This window comes from Eleutherodactylus coqui, chromosome 1, assembly GCF_035609145.1.
Source record: "Eleutherodactylus coqui strain aEleCoq1 chromosome 1, aEleCoq1.hap1, whole genome shotgun sequence".
Lineage (NCBI taxonomy): Eukaryota > Metazoa > Chordata > Amphibia > Anura > Eleutherodactylidae > Eleutherodactylus > Eleutherodactylus coqui.
Genome location: NC_089837.1, coordinates 346,114,550 through 346,133,916, shown reverse-complemented (window position 1 = coordinate 346,133,916; position 19,367 = coordinate 346,114,550). Strand labels below are relative to the sequence as shown.

The 19,367-nt window shown below is 43.8% G+C and overlaps 2 protein-coding genes across 2 annotated transcripts in view; one reads left to right on the top strand and one right to left on the bottom strand.

Annotated features, from left to right (window-relative positions):
- LOC136576799 (S-adenosyl-L-methionine-dependent tRNA 4-demethylwyosine synthase TYW1-like) overlaps positions 1 to 7,075 on the bottom strand; it is a 178,983-nt gene extending 171,908 nt beyond the window's left edge. Inside the window, exons 1-2 of the mRNA XM_066576380.1 lie at positions 6,913 to 7,075; positions 1,054 to 1,196 (exon numbers count right to left, since the gene is read on the bottom strand). Coding sequence (XP_066432477.1) covers positions 1,054 to 1,196; positions 6,913 to 6,985 — 216 coding nt within the window. The 5' untranslated portion in view covers positions 6,986 to 7,075. The remainder of the gene's footprint in view (positions 1 to 1,053; positions 1,197 to 6,912) is intronic.
- A 69-nt stretch (positions 7,076 to 7,144) lies between these two features.
- On the top strand, positions 7,145 to 18,762 carry SBDS (SBDS ribosome maturation factor). Its single transcript, XM_066576392.1, has 5 exons — positions 7,145 to 7,395; positions 10,323 to 10,452; positions 11,021 to 11,221; positions 13,113 to 13,277; positions 17,328 to 18,762. Exons 1-5 carry the CDS (start codon positions 7,268 to 7,270, stop codon positions 17,454 to 17,456), a joined length of 753 nt encoding a protein of 250 aa, XP_066432489.1. The 5' UTR covers positions 7,145 to 7,267; the 3' UTR covers positions 17,457 to 18,762.
- Positions 18,763 to 19,367: the final 605 nt, after the last annotated feature.

The following is a 19,367-nucleotide window of genomic DNA, read 5'->3' as shown; positions in this document are numbered from 1 at the left end:
TTCGACCAATTGTTTAACTTTGTCCCTTTCTTTTTTATGAATGAAATTAAAAAAGTTATATTTTAGAGATTTATTCTGTGGATTATTCTAGTTTTCTTGATCATTTTTGCCTTTCAGTGATTTCAGTATTGAAAAGCACAAAATTAAACTATGCTATATGTAAAATCCAACTGTATTCAGAGTCATTGACAAAGATAACAGCTCAAGAACATTTCATTAGAAACCACAAGATTGGTTACCCGGCCAAGCACCTTCACCCAAGCGTATGATCACTTACTACCCAAATTTATGGTGCCAATTGTAAAGTTTAGTGGAGGAAGCATTCAGGCGCTTTTACACACAACGATTATCGCTCAAGATTCGCTCAGCAGCTGTCTTTTGAGCGATAATCATTGTGTGTAAATGTATGCCCATTGTGCACTTACCGTGCACTCTTCGTCCATCGCTGAGTTCAGCTCAGCTTAACATCCGTCGTCCCTGATAAGAGGGACCGCATGCCAAGTTCTCCGTGGGCAGTGCTGATAATATTCTTTAACAGCTGCTGTCCCGCTGGAAAACAGCAGCGATGTATTTAGAGAACCGCCCACCCGCTGTTCTCTAAATACATGCAAATGGAGCTAGTTAGCTACTAAATGGCTGATTGGGCCATTAATTCCTAACGCAAAATGATCGCTCAAAACTGTCAATTTATGACAAATTTTGAGCTCTCATCTGTGTGTGTAAATGGGGTTTTAGTGTCTATCACATATGGTAGATTAGTTGCCAAAATGTCAACAACTGAAAACCCATTCTATACTTGGGAGTGAATGGAGAGGTCTCTACAGCATGCACATGGATTTCTACAAACCCCATCCAGATGAATGGGACAGTCACAGAAGTTTACGTAAAAATGTGTGATATATCCTCTAACTCTGGGGCTGTTCATAGATTAGCCTGGGCTACCTCATTCCAGTGAAGGGATATCTTAGCACTACATTGTACAGCTTGTAACCTACCTGCTCCTGAGGTCAGAGACCATTCCTAATACACTACAGTAGAACGTAATCTACAAACCTGATGTTTTTTCCTCCCTGTGATAAAATGACTGTAGATCCAGACGGTGATACCAAAGGCAGCACATGAATAGATATAGAACCTGTTGAGCCATAAGAGCATCAAATGTGTCTGCAGAAAGCCCCATGGTCCAGCGGATCCATCTGAAAATAAGAGAGACATGTTATGGGTGTAAAGAGCACCCGTCACCACTTCTGACATCTCTTAATAAATGCTTCCATTCCCCAGGAGTAACAATCCTGGGTCATACTTCCTGAGAAGTCCACACTGCGAAGTTGTAGTTCCTCCTGAATAGTTCCCAACTTTGCGTTACCATTCTCCTTGTCAAGGAGCCGTGTTCTCACATAATCTGATACTGTCGGCAGTGATTGGACAACGTGACCCTGTGGAGCGATACCCCAAACTAGTAACACCCAGCTGTGCAGAAACATTCAGGAGGAACAACAGAGGAACCACAGGTCTAAGATGGGGCAAGATTGTCATTTCATGTGGAATACAAGCAAAGTAGACAGAAGAGGTCCTTTGTAAGAGAACAAAAACCAAACAGTGCAAACTCTGAAAGTAAAGGCCCATTTGGACAACGATTATCGCTCACAATTCGCTCATCATCCATCTTTTGAGCGATAATCGTTGTGTGCATTTACACAGCAAGATGATCGCTCAAAATTTGCTCAAACGCAGTTTGAGTGACAGCTTTGAGCGTTCACTTTGCATAAGCTGTTAAGTAGCTAATTAGCTACTTAACAGCTTATTAGTGTGTAAATGAAGTTCATGCTGTATACAGAAGACAAACGGGACCGCCATCTTCTGCATACAGCTGTTCTCTTCTCAAGAGTGCTAAGATGTTATACAGCTAAACGCTCCGAGCGGAGTATGCAGAAGTAAACGGGACCACTTGTCTTCTGTATACAACTGTTTTCTTCTCGGAGCGCACAGCTGGTATACAGCTGAGCGCTCCGAACGGGGTATGCAGAAGAGAAGCTGGAGCGCTTGTCTTCTGCATACTTGTGATTTGTTCTCCGAGCAGGATACCAGTTGAAACAATAGTACCAGCGTTATCCCGCTGAGAACTCAGCGTGCGGCACTGATAAGCTAAAAGTCAGCGACACAACGATGATCACTCAAAAGATGGAAGATAAGCGAATTTTGAGCATTGTGCCTAAATGGGCCTTAACGAATCAGAAAACAGAATTGTCTGGATGACAGGCAGGTTTGTTATGTGTGCTGACTGAGGACAGCTCAGTGTAAGGACAGACAAGCTGACTGCAGCAATCAGTCACTTATCTGGATAAGGGCAGCGAAACTGCACCACCAAAAAGCAATCCGGGGCCATTCATGATATGCGGGTTCCCCCTGTGTTCTACCAACCAATTGCCCGGTTTCTCCCTATTACTGGGCATATGAGGGCCCCTTCACACTGGCGAGTGCAATATCTAGTCGCGATTTGTGGCCCGATACTGCACTTGCCACCGTGTGAAAGCCTGTGGATGTGAGACGTTTTTATGTTAAACCAGCTTTGCATCCCTTCTGGGATGAAGGGAACCTCTGCTGCGGCTGTCACAGCCACGGCAGGGGATCGCAATGTTCTCCCTTTGCCTTTGTGGAGAGAAATGGAAAAAAAACAACATTCCAGCATCTTTCAGTTCGTCTTGTTTCTACGGCGCAGAAACTGTAACAAAAATGACATGATAACTTTATTCTATGGGTCAGTACGATTACTACGATACCAAACTAAGGGTGACTACCCACTAGCAACTTTTTTCTGCTGCAAATTCGCAGCATTTTTTTTTCCAATTGTCAATGGAACTTTCTAATGATAAAAACACAAAGTTGGGTTTTCACGCCCAGCTGATATACGGCGTCTCTCTCTGCAGGGGGAGGAGGCTGGAAGAGCCAGGAGCAGTGGTCTGAGCTCCCGCCCCCTCTCCTTCCCCTGCACTATTTTCAATGAGAGGCGGACCGGGGGCGGACTTAGCCCCATCCCCGTCCCGCCTCCTCTCATTGCAAATAGTGCAGAGGGGCGGAAAGGAGGCAGAGAGGGGGCGGGAGCTCAGAGCACTGCTCCCAACTCTTCCAGCCTCCTCCCCCTGCAGAGAGAGACGCCGTATATCGGCTGGGTGTGAAAACCTGGCTGATATACGGTCGTCTGAATGCACCCTTATATAGTTTTTTTTTTGCTGTAATATTTGTTGTTGTTTTTTTTTAAAAGATATTTAATTTTTTTTAATTATTTTCTGCCTCCATTTTTTGCGCACAATAACTTCTTTACTCTTCCGTCAACATAGTTGTGTGAGGGCTCACTTTGTGCGGTACATCCTGTCATTTCCATTGGTGCCATTTTTTAATACAAACAACTGTTTGATCGCTTTTGATTACATTTTTTTCTCTGAGATAGGGTGACCAAAAAAAGCGCATTTCTGGACGACGTTCACCATGCGGGGTAAATAATACTTTGATAGAGCTGACTTTTACGGACACAGCGTATTTTTGCTTTATTATTTAGATTTTTTATTGCAAATATGGCAAAGGGTTTTTTTTTTTTAACTTTTATTACTTTTTTTTTAAATAATTAGTAAAACTTTATTGTGCTATTTTTACACTTTCTTTTAGTCTCCAGGGGACCACAACCAGCAAACCAAGTCGCCCCATGGGGATGGCTTGATGGGCAGTCTGCAAAGACAGCCATGAGGCCTTTCAGAAGGCCCCCGCTGCCATGACACCTGCCCGGCTCCCCTTGTCTCACTGCGGGGGGGTTGTATGGGACCCCCCCCGAACATCGGTCGGGGGATTTAAATGCCGCTGTCAGAATCGACAGCGGCATTTAAAGGGTTAATAGCCACGATCGGCCGTGCGGCCAATTGCAGCTATTGCCCACAGGTGCCAGCTGTAATGAACAGCTGACGCCCGCGCTGTATGGAGGGAGATAGCGGTGCTATCTCCCTCCATACACGTCCTGCGATGGCAGCACGTAAAAACATAGTGGGGCTGTCATGGGGTTAAGGAGTTGAAGAGAACCTAACAGCTCTCCTGGCATTCCCCACGAGAGAATAATTCTAGTCATTTTTCACAGAACATTACATTGTTTCATTTATTTTCTTATTTCTCCTGTAAATATGAATCACTCAAGTACTGGGCATTACCACTGCGCCAGTCAATGGGGCACGTCCCCCACTTAGTCATGGGCTCTCTGTGTCCAAACATATTCAGGTCTATTCTAGGGTCAGAATGAGGGCAAAATATTAATGGAGACATCTGATTCCTTGAAGACTGGCTAATAGTTACCGTAAGTAAACCCGAGAGCTGAAATGAGCACAATGGGGCAGATTTACGGTTACAATTGTGCCAGTGTCTACAGAAGGGGGGCAAGTTTGTGGTGTCGAATAAATGCAGCAGATTTAGAACAGGCGTGGGCCTCAGATTTAGGCCTCATGTCCACGGGGAAAATATGATTTAGGATCCGCAGCGGATCTCCCGCACGCGGATCCGCACCCCATAGGGATGCATTGACCACCCGCGGGTACATAAATACCCGCGGATCGTCAATAAAAGGGATTTTAAAAAAAATGGAGCATGAAAAAATCTGGACCATGCTCCATTTTCGTGCGGGTCTCCCGCGGGCTTCTATTGAAGCCTATGGAAGCCGTCCGGATCCGCGGGAGACCTAAAATAGGAATTTAAAGTATTTACCATCCGTAGCGGACCGGGAAGGTCTCCTCTTCCTCACGGCCGCATCTTCCTTGCTTCGGCTCGGCGGATGTGCCCGGCGCATGCGCGCGGCACGTCGACGACGTGCCGCCGGCGTGAGGAATTCATCCGCCGGCCGAAAATGAAGATCCGGCCGTGAGGAACAGCTGACATTCCCCGCCCGCGCCGGATAGGTAAATGCTTTTAAATTCTTATTTTCAGCGCTCACGTCCGCGGGGCAGGAGGGACCCGCTGCAGATTCTACATGGAGAATCTGCAGCGGATCTTATTTTCCCCGTGGACATGAGGCCTTAGGGTCAACACATTGGTCTAAAGTATCTAAATCAGGCACCGAATCTATCAAATAGTGTACAACGCTGACAGATTTGGCGCATTTTCCAACTACCTCACTAGGTTTATGTCGCCTGTATATTAGACAGCCTTAGTAGATTTCAATGGGGCCTCGCAGCCATGAGCCTAATCGCAGGGTTTTCTAAAATTGTGATTTTCAAGCACAGTCTGCTGTATTTTCCGGCACCTCTCACCCATCACAATGATGGGGTGCGCTAAAACCCGCTGTCCAATGCAGGAAATTGAGATCGCATGTGTGAGAGGGGCCACGTATTTTTATAAGTCTACCACGTTATTCTGGGAAAGAAGGTAAATTGCAGACTCCGGCTCAGGCATCGTCCCTGTGACAGCACTGTCCGTACTCCGACAGAGGTCAGTATTGTCAGTATTAGGGTGAATACGCATGGTTTTTTTCACGTGATATCGGTGCGTTTTTTTAACGCGATTGTCAATGGACTTTCTAATGTTAAAAACGCATCACAAAAAAATAGCACAGCACCAACTTGCGATGTGTTTTTAACAGTAGAAAGTCCTATTGACAATCGCGTTAAAAAAAATGCAGCGATATTGCGTGAAAAAACGCGCAAGAAAAACACAAGCGAGGATCCAACATTTCACGGGCTTTTTACACGGGACGATTATTGCCCAAAATTTGTTAAATCGAACAAATTTAGGAGATAATTATGCAGTGTAAATGCAAAAATATATAATATTGTATATATTCCGAGCTATTCTTGGAAGTCTGTCAGTGTAAACACTGTGTATAAGGAGCCCGAAAATTTTCCTACGGTAGTACGACACCTTGTTCCAGAGGAGCAGTCAACCGCGGCGCGGGGATGTCAGCACTGTGTATAGTTATACAGGCGATCCCTTCACTGGCGAACCAGGAAATAGAACATGCTGCATAAAAGAACAGCGATGAGCTCATCGTGCAGTTTAAACAGCCGCCGTTCAGTAGTGAACGGCCGCTGTGTTATGTGAATGGAGTGGGGCAGGGGAGAGAGAGGAGAGAAATCTCCAGCACTGCCCTGCCCCCTGCTGGCTGCTCTGTGAACCAGCCTGCTCTACACAGGGACGAGTGTGGGGCATCGTTTGCCCGACATGCATGCGGTGTAAATGTTTGAATCCACAATTCCAAGTGCCCGTAGGCAAGCATTGGCTGGAAGGTGGGGTTGAGGATTTTTTCCATGCAGAAAAACCATTACGTCCGCGATCTCCCGCAAATGGATTCGGCAGGTCTCCCGACTCAGATCCGCCCGTGGATGAGGCCTTAAGGTATGCGTCAACGCAGCGGAAAATAGTTTGAACAGTCTCCAATGGACAATGCGCACCAAATTCTGCTTGAAAACCGCAACAGAAAACACATCACCCTCGGTGCGGATTCTGACGTTTTTTATGCAGGATCTGGTGCAGATTGTCCGCTCCGGACCGCCCGCACCATTTACCGCTACGTGGGAACAAACCATTAGGATGCGTTCACACCTCGCTGTTTTGTTGCAGATTTCACCCCTTCAGTTTGAACTCAATTGCGAGGATGAGATCTGCTGCAGATTAGCGATGAATGCAGTGACGCATCAATGTGCGCCGCTTCAACTGCGGACTCCATGATTGCTACCCGCGCGGACGATCCACAGTATTCTGCGCCCACAGAGTTTGCACTTTCCACAAGCGGATTTACAATCGCAGCATGTTCAATTCTGTGCAGACTCCATTGAAAGCGGCTGAGCTGGATATGTATATCTGCTACTTTATAACCGTCCCCTCTGCAGAGGACCCCAGTGAGCCCGTCCACCCTACAGCTGGCAGTGAGGCCGCCGCACCTACCTTCCTCGTGCTGAGCGCTCACCCCGGCCGCCGCCAGCAGCAGTGATAGTAGCTGATAGCCGCCCCTCATCATGACCTGAGCCCACTACAACACTACTACCACAAGGCAGGCCCACACACTCATGCCACCCTGGGGGCAGACATGTTTGTTTCTTTCACTTTTTTTTTCTACTTTAAACCAACTTTATTAACTACGTGAACTACTGAGAAGCGCTTCCGCCGTGCACAGCTTTCTGCGCATGCGCTGAAGGTAGCGGCCGCAGGTGATAGTTGTAGCAGGTCTCCTCGGTCCCGGGTGACGGCGGCGGACTGTTAGTGGCACGGTGAGGAAGACGGACCAGAGCCCGCAGCAGCCATGTCTATATTCACACCCACCAACCAAATCCGCCTGACTAATGTAGCCGTGGTGCGCATGAAGAAGGGAGGCAAGAGATATGAGATTGCCTGCTACAAGAACAAGGTTATGAGCTGGAGGAGCGGAGCGTGAGTATATATGTATACTGCTGGGGGGGGGAGAGATATAGCAGAAGAATGGAGCGTGAGTATATATGTATATTGCCGGGGGTGATATAGCGTGAGAGTGTGTGTGTGTGTGTGTGTGTGTAAGTAATATATATAGCCTGCCTGGGCGGATATAGCAGGAGATATATACCCATGCTCCGCTCTCCTGCTATATCTCTCCCAGGCAGGCGGTATAATTATATATATATATATTTATAATTATACCGCCTGCCTGGGAGAGATATAGCAGGAGAGCGGAGCATGGGTATATATGTATACTGCCTGCCTGGGGGGGATATAGCAGGAGAGCTGTGTGTGTGTGTGTATATATGTATGTGTATATATATATATATATATATATATATATATATATATATATATATACACACACACACTGCCTGCCTGGGGGGGATATAGCAGGAGAGCTGTGTGTGTGTGTATATATATATATATATATATATATATATATATATATATATATAATATATATAATTTTTTTTATTATACTGCCTGCCTGGGGGGATATAGCAGGAGGTGTGTGTGTATGTGTGTGTATGTGTGTATATATATATATATATATATATATATATATATATATATATATATATATTTATTTTTTTTAATTATTATACTGCCTGCCTGGGGGGGATATAGCAGGAGAGGTGTGTGTGTGTGTAATATATATATTTATTATACCGCCTGCCTGGGGGGGATATAGCAGGGAAGACAGTCACATTTTTGGATATAAGCAGATGATGGTAAAGATCTCTGTATTGGCCCCTGATATATCTATACATAGCTATTAGAGCGCCCCCTTGTTACAGTTCTGGGTATAAATAGATGATGTTAGAGATCTCTGTATTGTCCCCTGATATATTTATACATAGTTATTAGGTCGCCCCTCAGCCGTATTTTTTATAAACTAAATAATCCCAATTTTGCCCCCCTCTCTGGGTATTGTAGTCCGCCTTACATTGGGGCAAAGAGGAGATAACCCAGAGCTCCATGGTGTCAGCACATTTATTAGGATTGCACCTTATGGCTACAAATGTTAACTCCTTGTGGGCAGATGCGCTGAAAAAAGGTATATTTACATTAAATGTAACATTAACCCCTTAAGGACATAGCGTATTTTGGGCTCAAGGATGCAATGATTTTTGGCGGATTTTAATCTCCGTTTTTCAAAAGCCATAACTTTTTTATTTTTCCGTCGACGTGGCCGTATAAGGGCTTGTTTTTTGCGTGGCGAACTGTAATTTTTATTGGTGCCATTTTTGGATACATAGACTATATTGTAAAACTTGTATAATTTTTTTTTTTATAATGGAGAGAAAACGCATCAATTCTGCCATTTTTTTTTTTTAATTACAGCGTTAGGCCCCCTGTCCATGGACATGTATTCACCGGCGGTAACCCGCTGGCGAATCACACCAACCGACCCCTGTCTACGAGTGGAGAATCAATGCGATTCTCCGCTCTCGGTGGGCAATTCTCAGCATGCTGGGACTTCGCAACGCCCGTGGACAGGGGCCCTTAATCATGGAACATAGATGACACAATACATTTTTTTCTGCGGGTCGGTACGATTACAACGATACCATTATTTTTATTTATTTATTTTTTTTAAGTTTTTCCACTTTTCCACAATGAAAACCCTTTTTTTGTAAAGTATTACTTTTTGTATTTTTCCATGGACCAAGCTCTGTGAGGGCTTATTTTTTGCGAGATGCGCTGTAGTTTCCATTGATACCATTCTGGGGTACATACATCTTTTTTTAAACACTATTATTGTGTTTTTGGGAGATAAAATTTGAAAAAATAAGCATTTTGCCTCTGTTTTTTAGGTTGTTTTTTTTTACGCTTTTTCCCGTGCAGGATAAAAAGCATGTTCAATTTATCTCTTCTAACTTTGTGCTATCCCCAGAATGTCAGTGTACACCGTGTTGCGTTAAGTACCCCGCAGCCAGGACATTCATTTATGTAATGTGGCGTTAAGGGGTTAAAGGACACCTGTCACCGGGTTCATGCTGCCTGATCCTTGGACGGCCGTGCCCATTGCACCCCCATATGTCTTAGGCCGAAATGCTGCGGCTTTTCAGAATAAACATAAAAATAAAATCTCGTTATTTGTATAGAACCAACTTATTCCGCAGCGCTTGCAGGTAATTTATTTATTTATTACCCCCCACCAAGCTGGGTACTCTATTTACCGATTTCGGAAGGCTGGAAGGCTGAGTCAACCTTGAGCCTGCCACCTGAGCCATGCAGGAATTGAACTCGCAACCCTCAGGTTGTGAGCGAGAGTTTAGGACTGCATTCTGCTGCCTTAACACTTTTTTTTTTTTCAATTTCCCGCTCTGTCGCTTAGCAACGGTGTGTATAAGCGCCGCTCATACGTGATGTAATTGCGTAAGTACAGAAGTACAGCATTTAGTACGCGTCCATAGAGAACAATAGGGCTCTATAGAACAGTGTGGATGAGGTTAAGAAATCCATGTATATGCTGCGTAGTAAGCTGACCTGCTGGTTTTATATCCGCAGCACCCATCTTGGTGCATGTTGACACGTCACTGATTTCATCGCTAATCTGCAGCAGATCTCGCCCTCACAAGTGAGATCAACTGAAGGGGGGAAATCTGCAGCAAAACAGCGAGGTGTGAACGCATCCTAATGGTTTGTTCCCACGTAGCGTAAAATAGCGCAGACGGTCTGGAGCGGACAATCTGTAACAGATTCCGCATAAAAACTGCTATGTAAATATTCTTCTAGTATGTACTTTTTGGAGTCAGGACCCAGAGGCTAGCTGGCACTTGTGAAGATTCCCGCATTATTGGATGAAACGGCGATGCTGCTGGATCACTTTTCTTCTGTTATCTCATGTAATTTAATGTACTGAACTTGTCTTTTAGAGAGAAAGACCTGGATGAAGTCTTGCAGACCCACTCTGTGTTCATGAATGTGTCTAAAGGACAGGTTGCCAAAAAAGAGGATCTTGTAAAAGCGTTTGGGACAGAAGATCAAACAGACATCTGCAAGCAGGTACTAAAAAATGTGCATCACGTCTTAGAAGAAACCGCTACTAAGCACTTGCCCAAATATGTAGACCAGCTACTCTTGTCTGTCCCTGCTGATGTCCCTTCATCGCTCCCATCAGTAGACATTGGTAGATCACCTGTACGCAGACGACCCCTACAGGGAGGATACTGCAACCCACGGCCGCTTTGGCTTCTCCTACACAATCCCACCCAACCTGATCGGTGGTGTCCGTATCCGAGAGAAGCCATAATGTGGTTCATATGTAGCCATTTACAAAGTGCCTGTAATTGCTGGCACAGTTGCAGTGTATGTAATGTATCACCTGAAATAAATAAATAGTCTTCCGCAGAGTATCTGGTTTTACAAGATGCAATTGGGGGGCGTTATAAACCGCAGCCTTGGTGCTCTTACGTACCGCAGGCTACCGCAGGGTTACAGACAGTCCCCCTTGCCTTGTTGGATGTATTTTTCAGCTGTTCCTATAAAGAAAGTGATGAGTAGATACGTGAGCGGCTCTTCATGCTTATTGGTTACAAACTTTGTACATTTGAACATGTTTTTTTTACAACAGATTTTGTCTAAGGGAGAGTTGCAGGTCTCTGAAAAAGAGCGGAGTACCCAACTAGAACAGATGTTTAGGGATATTGCAACAATTGTAGCAGACAAGTGTGTAAATCCAGAGACCAAGAGGCCATACACTGTAAACCTCATCGAGAGAGCCATGAAGGACATCCACTACTCTGTTAAAGCAACTAAGAGCACCAAACAGCAAGTAAGTGCAATGTGTGTCTGCTTGTGTCACGGATAGAATTAACCAAACTTGTTACTGACAAAAATTCATTGTTTCTATATAAGGGCCCTTTTACACGCAAAGATCTTTCATAGGATTGAAAGATTTAGCGATCTATTTGCATAAAGTGTTAATGGCTATTAACACTTAATTATCTCTATTTGCATCTAAAAGTGCCTCCAGGAGTTGTTTGCAGAGCCCAGCGTGTGTCTGCTGACACATTCCATTGTTCTTCTCCTGGCTAGTGTAAACATGCCATGGGGAGAACAGCCTGTGCTAAGTTGAAATAATGACTGTTTGCTTTTTCTTTCAGTGGCTGAACTATGGATTTTAAGTTAACTTAAAACTCCTCAATCAAACAAAAAGTGCACTGTGCCTGCATTTACATGTGACCATTATCGCTCATTTTCAGCCTTTTGAGCAATAATCATTACGTGTAAAAGGGCCTTGACTGAGGACATGTTTGCATAAAATTACATGTACAGATAATGGCTTTTAATCACCCCCATTCCCTCATTAGCTAAAGTAAACTCAGTATTTGTTTGCTCAGTGGGCGTGTGTTTATGTGAGGATTATATGGCCAGCAGGATTCCATTGTCTTCTCCTGCCATGAGTAAACAATGCACTCATTATGTATGCAAGGCAAACAATGAGTACATTATTTACTCCCCTCAAGTCAGTAAGAAAGACAAAACAAATTCCTTCACATAGGACGTATTTTGAGCAGCTGAACAAAGTTTATGTGGGCTAAAAACCAGCAGCAAACAACAAGTTTACAGTGCGCAACTGCCTGCGTTTACACGGAACTATTATCACTCACTAGTGGACGTTTGAACAAATTTAAAATAATTTTTGCGTGTAAAAGGTCCTCTGCCCTTTCCCGTTATTAGTATTGTTTCTCTGCAGCTCCAACTGTATTAGATAACTTCACAACAGTGATCAAATGGCCAACCAAAAATTACCATACAAAGTGGTCTGACTCCCCCACCGATTAGAAAGTTATCCCCTATCCTTCAAGTGCATGACCCCTTGAAGTCTTCCATTTTTGACAGATTCATTTACTAACAGATTAAAGTGGAAGTGTGTGAGATTCTAGCAGCTTCTACTGAGTTTAATGGGATTGTCAGTCTGTGTTGTAAGTCTTATTCTGCATTTTAAAATGGTATTTCCATGTTAAGCATTCATGGCATATGTACAGTGTATGCCGTAAGTGCCTGTTAGGTGCAGGCCCACATCTGGAACCCTCACCTATTGGGAGAAATGGTGGTCTGGTGACCCTCCACTACTTCCCAGCTCCCACCACCTTCATAGAGTTCAGTGGAGAATGTCCTTGCTTTCTCACCTATCAACCATAATACTTTAAAGGGGTTTTCCTGGGGATGGGGAGTTGAATAACTAGCTGATTGGTGGGGGTTCAACGGTTGTGATTCCCAGATGAATGTAGCGGAGGTCTGCCCCATTTAGGTCCATGAAAGGAAATGTCATGGAAATTCCAGCAATGTCATTGAGATTAATGGAGCAGTGACGCATATACTTGACCTCTGCTCCATTCACCTCGGAAGTGATTGAACCTCCATTCTCAGAATCGCTGGGGGTCTCAACCGTCGAACCCCCACCAATCAACTAGTTATACCCTGTCCCTTGGAAAGGGGATAACCTAATTTTACCAAAATACCCCTTTAAGAGCTGATAGTTCCAAAAGCCCAATGAAGCAAGAATGAGGAGTTACAGATTTCCATTGATCAGCGCTTACGTTAGTACCAAAGACTAAATGCATACAGTTACCAATACAACATAAAATCACCAGTCCCGATAATCATTGCACCTATGGCCAGCTATTAGATATACTTATACTCTCGTTTTGTTCCATAAGGCACTGGATGTGATAAAGCAACTTAAAGAAACCATGCAGATAGAGCGAGCTCACATGAGGCTGCGGTTTATCCTACCTGCGAAAGATGGGAAGAGATTGAAAGAAAAGCTGAAACCACTGATAAAACACGTAGAAAGTGAAGACTTCGACCAAGAGCTGGAGATTGTAAGTGAAGCATGGACTAAATTACCGTCAAATCAAACTATTTTATTTCAGTAAGTTTTTCATTTTATGACATGACCCCGAGTAGTTCTTTGTCCGGACCCATTCTGTGGCTTTATTGGAGAGGTATCGGGGTAAGCACACTCCCTTTCTGTTGACATGGAATGGTTAAAGAAGTCTGTCAGGAGAAATGAGCCTCCCGAATGCCTCAGAGCGCTTGGCGTCCGTTTATGCAGACAAATACGTTGTTGGCTCGTTCAAAAGAGAAAACATTCAGTCATTTGCTTGTATAAGTGAATGCGAAGGACTGAACGTTTGGTATTTAACGCAAACAATTAGTGAACATGTATATAAACGTCTGCAGTATATGCTGTGTATGTATGCCTGGCTGGCCGCAATCGAAGATAACTCGGACTACTGTTAGTGACCCTTTAAATGTCCCAATCGATCAGGATTTAAATGTCCCTAAAGGCACCCGCCCCATGATAAAATTTAAGAAGTACTGTTTGGGTGTCCCACAGGGCTATCATGATTATTGCGTATTAACTAGTGCCTGTAGCACTTCTTTAACCTCTTAAGGATCGAGCACGGTAACTATATACGGCGCTTGGTCCTGGGCTTAACTCCTGGCAGATAGCAGAAGTACAGCACGGGATTAAAACCTCTGCTCCTGCAATCAAGCAGGAGTAGGTTGGGACTTGTTATTTGTATAGCGCCAACTTATTCTGCAGCGCTTTCAGGTAATTATTATTTATTACTAGAGATGAGCGAACGTACTCGGTAAAGCACTACTCGTCCGAGTAATGTGCTTTATCCGAGTATCTCCCCGCTCGTCCTGAAAGATTCGGGGAGCGCCGCGGAGCGGGGAGCTGCAGGGGAGAGCGGGGAGGAACGGAGGGGAGATCTCTCTCTCCTCTCCCGCCCGCTCTCCCCTGCTCCCCGCTGCGACTCACCTGTCAGCAGCGGCGCTCCCCGAATCTTTCAGGACGAGCGGGGAGGTACTCGGATAAAGCACATTACTCGGACGAGTAGTGCTTTACCGAGTACGTTCGCTCATCTCTATTTATTACCTGTCACTAAGCTGGGTTCTCATTTTACCAACCTCGGAAGGATGGAAGGCTGAGTCAACCTTGAGCCGGCTAAGTAAATCATACGGTGATTGAACTTGCAACCTTCAGGTCGTAGGCGAGAGCTTACACCACACGAGGCTCTTCGACTATCGGACACATCTGAGGACCCAGAGGGCAAGCTGTTTTTAACCTCTTCTGCCTTCTCCTTTCCAGGCTACATAGCGCTCAATGAACGCTATATAATAAAGAGTAAAAGTAGAAGAATTACTTCCACTATGTGACCCGGCAATCATATGATCGCCAAGTGCCCTCTGTCACTGCAGAGCTTGCAGGGTCTGTCACTGCAGGGGGATGTTACCCCTGTAACTGGGGCTCCTATGGATGCCTCAGCTACATTGGAAGATTTTGTTTTTTTTTTCATATTTCATAATGTGACTGGCCCCCAGAGGTCTTATATGACAACGTGGGGGATATAGATGGTAAAAAAATTGTTACAAAAATAAGTAAAAAATCTTTTTACAGAATTTTTTTTTTTTTTTTTTTTCAAAAATGACCCGATTCCAACCAAATCCGTCGCCGTTTGCGCCCTGTATTCCAAAGCTATGCAATTTTTTTAATATATTAAAACATCCAAAACAAAATGAGGGACCCATTCCCATACTTTATTTTAGTGTAAATATACTAATTTTAAAAAACTATAAGAAAGTGTTTATCTCTTTACCCCAATAAATACTAAAAATTAAGAGTCAGTGGAAAAAATATGTAAAAATAGCCCTACATGTCGCAGAAAAAAAATGCAGCAAAAATAATTTTGATAACTGAAGAAAGAAAAACAAAACTGGACAGCAAAATCACCATATGGGTAAAATCCCTAAAGTTTTCTGCAGAGGTCTAATTTATTAAAAAATCACATTGTTTAATCCTGAATGGTGAACGTTGTCAGAACAAAAAAAACGCAGTTCCAGAATTGTATATTTTTTATTTTTTTTTAACCCCGTCTGCAAGAAAAAAGTTAAATAAAAACTATCAAAAAGTTGTATGTATCCCAAAATGTATACCAATAAACACTGAGGTCATTCTGCACATAACAAGCTCTCATACAGCGCCATCGATATAAAAATTTAAGGGGGTCAAAAGGTGGTGACAGAAAGCCATTTTTTAAATTATTATATATATATATATATATATATATATATATATATATATATAATTTTTTTTTTTTTTAATCAAGAAAATGATATAAATTTGACATTGCTGTAATCCCACTGATCCATAGACTAAAGGGGTTGTCCAGTTGTAAACATTTGATGGTCTGTGCTTAAAATAGTTAGTAGTAGATTTGCAAGGGCCTACCACACCAGAAGTCTGGATCAGCTGTTCACTGCATAGAGCTGATTTCAGCAGAAAGCAGACAACTCCATTCTCAGTGCAGTGGCCAGGCTTGGTATTACAGGCAGAGTTGCTATTTACTTCAGTGAGAACTTTGCCTGTAATACTATGCTTGGCCACTGCAGTGGGAACAGAGCTGTCGGCTTCCCCTGAAATAAGCTCAGTGCAGTGGTCCAGTGAACAGCTGATCTGCAGGGATCCCAGGTGACAGACTTCTGCTGATCTATTATTAATGGCCTAACCTAAGGCCTAGTTCAGAAGTGGTCAATCCCTTTAAATATAACTCTAAGCACCTAGAACACCTTAAACAACCCCTCCGCCAATGTGGTGTGTTTTTGTTTTGTTTTTTTGTTTGTTTCACCCAAATTTCACCGCACTAAATTATTTTTCCAATATTTGGTACATTAAATGGTACCACTGAAAAATGCAACTTGTCCTGCAAAAAACAAACAATCCTACAGCTATGCACTGGGAAAATAGAGTTTTATGGTTTTTTTGAAAGTGGACATCCAGCAGCATCCATGACCCTTAGTTATGAAAGGGTTAGATGGGCATTTGACCATTCTGGCCAATCACAGTGTCTTGAACGCCTCCTCTGGGAAGTGCTCTTCTGTGTGCGGAAGTGCTTATGTTTGGGGGCAGGAGAGAAAACCCAGCCTCCTCTGCATGAAGTATAAAACTAAGCCGCTACGGATTCTCCATGGAGAATCCGTAGCGGGTCCCTCCTGCCCCGCAGACATGAGGGCTGAAAATAACAATTACTCACCTCACCGCACACTCCAGATCTTCCCGTCTTCGCGGCCGGATCTTCTTTCTTCGGCCCGGTGGATGTGCTCGGCACGCCGGGTACATTCGCCCGGCCGCAGAAAGAAGATCCGGCAGTGAAGAAGGAAGATCAGCCGGCGAAGAAGGGAAGACCCGTCCCGTCCAGAGCAGGTGAGTTTAATTCAGGCACGGGTCTCCTGCGGATCTGGACGGCTTCCATAGGCTTCAATAGAAGCCTGCGGGAGCCATCCCCGCGGGAGACCCGCACTTAAATAAAGCATGTCCATTTTTTTTCCTGCACGCGGGAGCCGCGCCTGCAGGGAAAAATGACATCCGCAGATATTTAACTATCTGCGGGTGTCTAATGCATCCCTATGGGGCGCGGATCCGCGTGCGGGAAAAACGCTGCGGATTGCAAATGTTAATTTGCCCATGGACATGAGGTCTAAAGAGAGATTCTGGACGTGCTCTTCTACATGTTCCCTAATGCTTCCATCTGCAGTCCGTGTGGGATTAGGGTAATGCTAGAAAGTACCCTGTACACATTGCTGCTAGGGCAGCAGCAGTTTATGATAATAGAGAACATACTTTAATTTTCCCTACTACAGCATATCGTTGCATTTCAGATAAGAGACATTTTATGATCTACCGATTGTGCTCGCTGTGTGTTGGTCCCTGGTATACCTAAGTGTGTAGTGGAAATACTTGTTTGACAGGACTGCATAGCCAACAAGCAGAAACTTGGTACACCCTAGTAATATGGCTGCAGAGGAAAGTAAACGATTAAATATTCACCTTTTCTACGTGTGCTTCCATTCCATATTGCTAGGTATGTTTGATTGATCCTGGCTGCTTCAGAGAAATTGATGAGCTGATACGTTGTGAAACGAAAGGGAAAGGCACCTTGGAGGTTCTCAGCCTGAAGGACGTAGAAGAAGGAGACGAGAAGCTGGAATGAGAACACTAACCCGCTGATCTGTACCTGTAACACCGGCTTGTACTAATGACTGGATTAAACCCTTCTGCAGCAGAGTAGCCTTTGTATTCACAACCAAATTTTGCACTTATTTTTTTGTACAAGTTTGCTTTGCAGCATTCTAAATGTCTGAAGACCCTGCAGTGTTACATTTAGCACAATCTAGGAGACATACTTATATAGATTTCTGTAGTGCGTTACAGCCTCCAGGACCAGAGGGGGCAGTATAATGTGCCTGTCATCTACCTTGGGAGGAGCATTGTGAGCGGCGGTCTTGGCCATTTAATACTTCTGGGAATCTTCCGTATGATGTGATTTGGCAGGAGACCTCTGCCCACCGCTCACATCGCTTCTCTCATAGCTCCTTTAAGCTGGATGCACACAAAAATGCATCTACAAATATGCAGAAAGCATTAAAATGCCTTTTGTCCCCTGACATAGCCTCTTTACAATCTTGTCCTTGCCTATGTAGTATCTGATTACTTTGGGGGAGGGGGGATCTGACAACCTGATAGTACTGTCTGTTTTTTATCAGAAGTTTAGAATGAAATTACCAGAGGCTATGCAGTCAATATGTATGATTATTCTCATAAATTATTAACAAAGTGTAAAATGTATATTTTTATGGAAATCTTGTAAAAGCTGAACATTATTTAAATTTGCATGAATACGCCCATAAGTGATGGGTTCTTATAGCACACTGCCATTTAGAAATCCAGCCTTGCCGAATTAACCACTTAATCATTGACCCATCGCACTGGTGCCATGTTTTTGCTTTATCTAAGGTGGCTGTAAGGTTTTTTTAGGGCTGTACTCACACAGGGGTATTGAACGCATGAGCTTTGTCCAAGATGGACAGAACTCGCACAGAAGAAAGAACTCATACATTTGAATGGGATCAGTCACACACGCATTTTTTCCACTCAACTGCATGTCCTATTTTTGTACACTTCATGTTAAGACCATTATTTCATATGGAAGTGTTCAGAAAACATATCGCATGCCATGCAAGTGCAATCTATTGTTAATCCATGTTACTATGGAGACCACATGGGAAAAGGTGTGTAATCAAGCGGATGCAAATAGCCCATGAAAATTGCTAAACCGCATAAGGAAAATGCACTGAAATTTCACAAAAAAGGGTCAGCTTTTTTTGTTTCCATTGACCAAAATCGCACTCACCTCTGTGACTAAAGCCTTAGGAGTAGCATTTTGATCTGATTAAACATAAGTGAAGCGACAGGTATGTGTTCTATCTTTTTTTGCTCTGATAAACTACTTTCACAAACTTTGGTTTGTTTTGCCTATTTATTAATGCATCCTGTAATTGACTTAAGAATATACTTATCCCTTGGTTTAGACAAGTGCAATAATTTCGGGCAGCCTCTTTTCTGGATAATATTATAATATAACTAAGCTTTATGTATGCTTGCCCTCAAGGGGGTTTTCAGGCATGGGTGGCAGTGATTGTGGGGGTGAGTGGGCACGGGAAGCCTGAAACTATATTAAACAAATAACTTAGAAAGTGGGAGAGGGAGGGGAAGCAGCATAGATTTGAAAATGATTACAGTCTTTATTTTTGTAGGATTTGGTGCTATTTTTACGTTATGCAAAGGTTCAAATCTGTGTAACTGAAGTTAGAGTAATGTTTGACCTGAACCGTCTTTCATAAGTTACTAACGTCTTAACGACTGCCCATATGTCTTTTGACGGCGCAGCATTAGAAGTCTGGCGCGGATCTCCTGCATCGGGAGGAACGGGTGCCCAGTTGTCAGATGACAGCGGGGCAATTTCTGTTTTAGCGGGGATCAAAAAGACCTTCGATTCCTGCTATTTAACCCTTTGCACGCAGTGGCATGTAAAAAGGCTGAGAGAGGGAGGGGCTCTGATCGC

Excerpts from the sequence above, each read along its gene's own strand:
- SBDS (XM_066576392.1), top strand. The coding sequence starts at position 7,268 with ATGTCTATATTCACACCCACCAACCAAATCCGCCTGACTAATGTAGCC. Across the intron at positions 11,222-13,112 it reads CTAAGAGCACCAAACAGCAA|GCACTGGATGTGATAAAGCA; the intron begins GTAAGTGCAATG and ends TTGTTCCATAAG. Across the intron at positions 13,278-17,327 it reads TCGACCAAGAGCTGGAGATT|GTATGTTTGATTGATCCTGG; the intron begins GTAAGTGAAGCA and ends CCATATTGCTAG.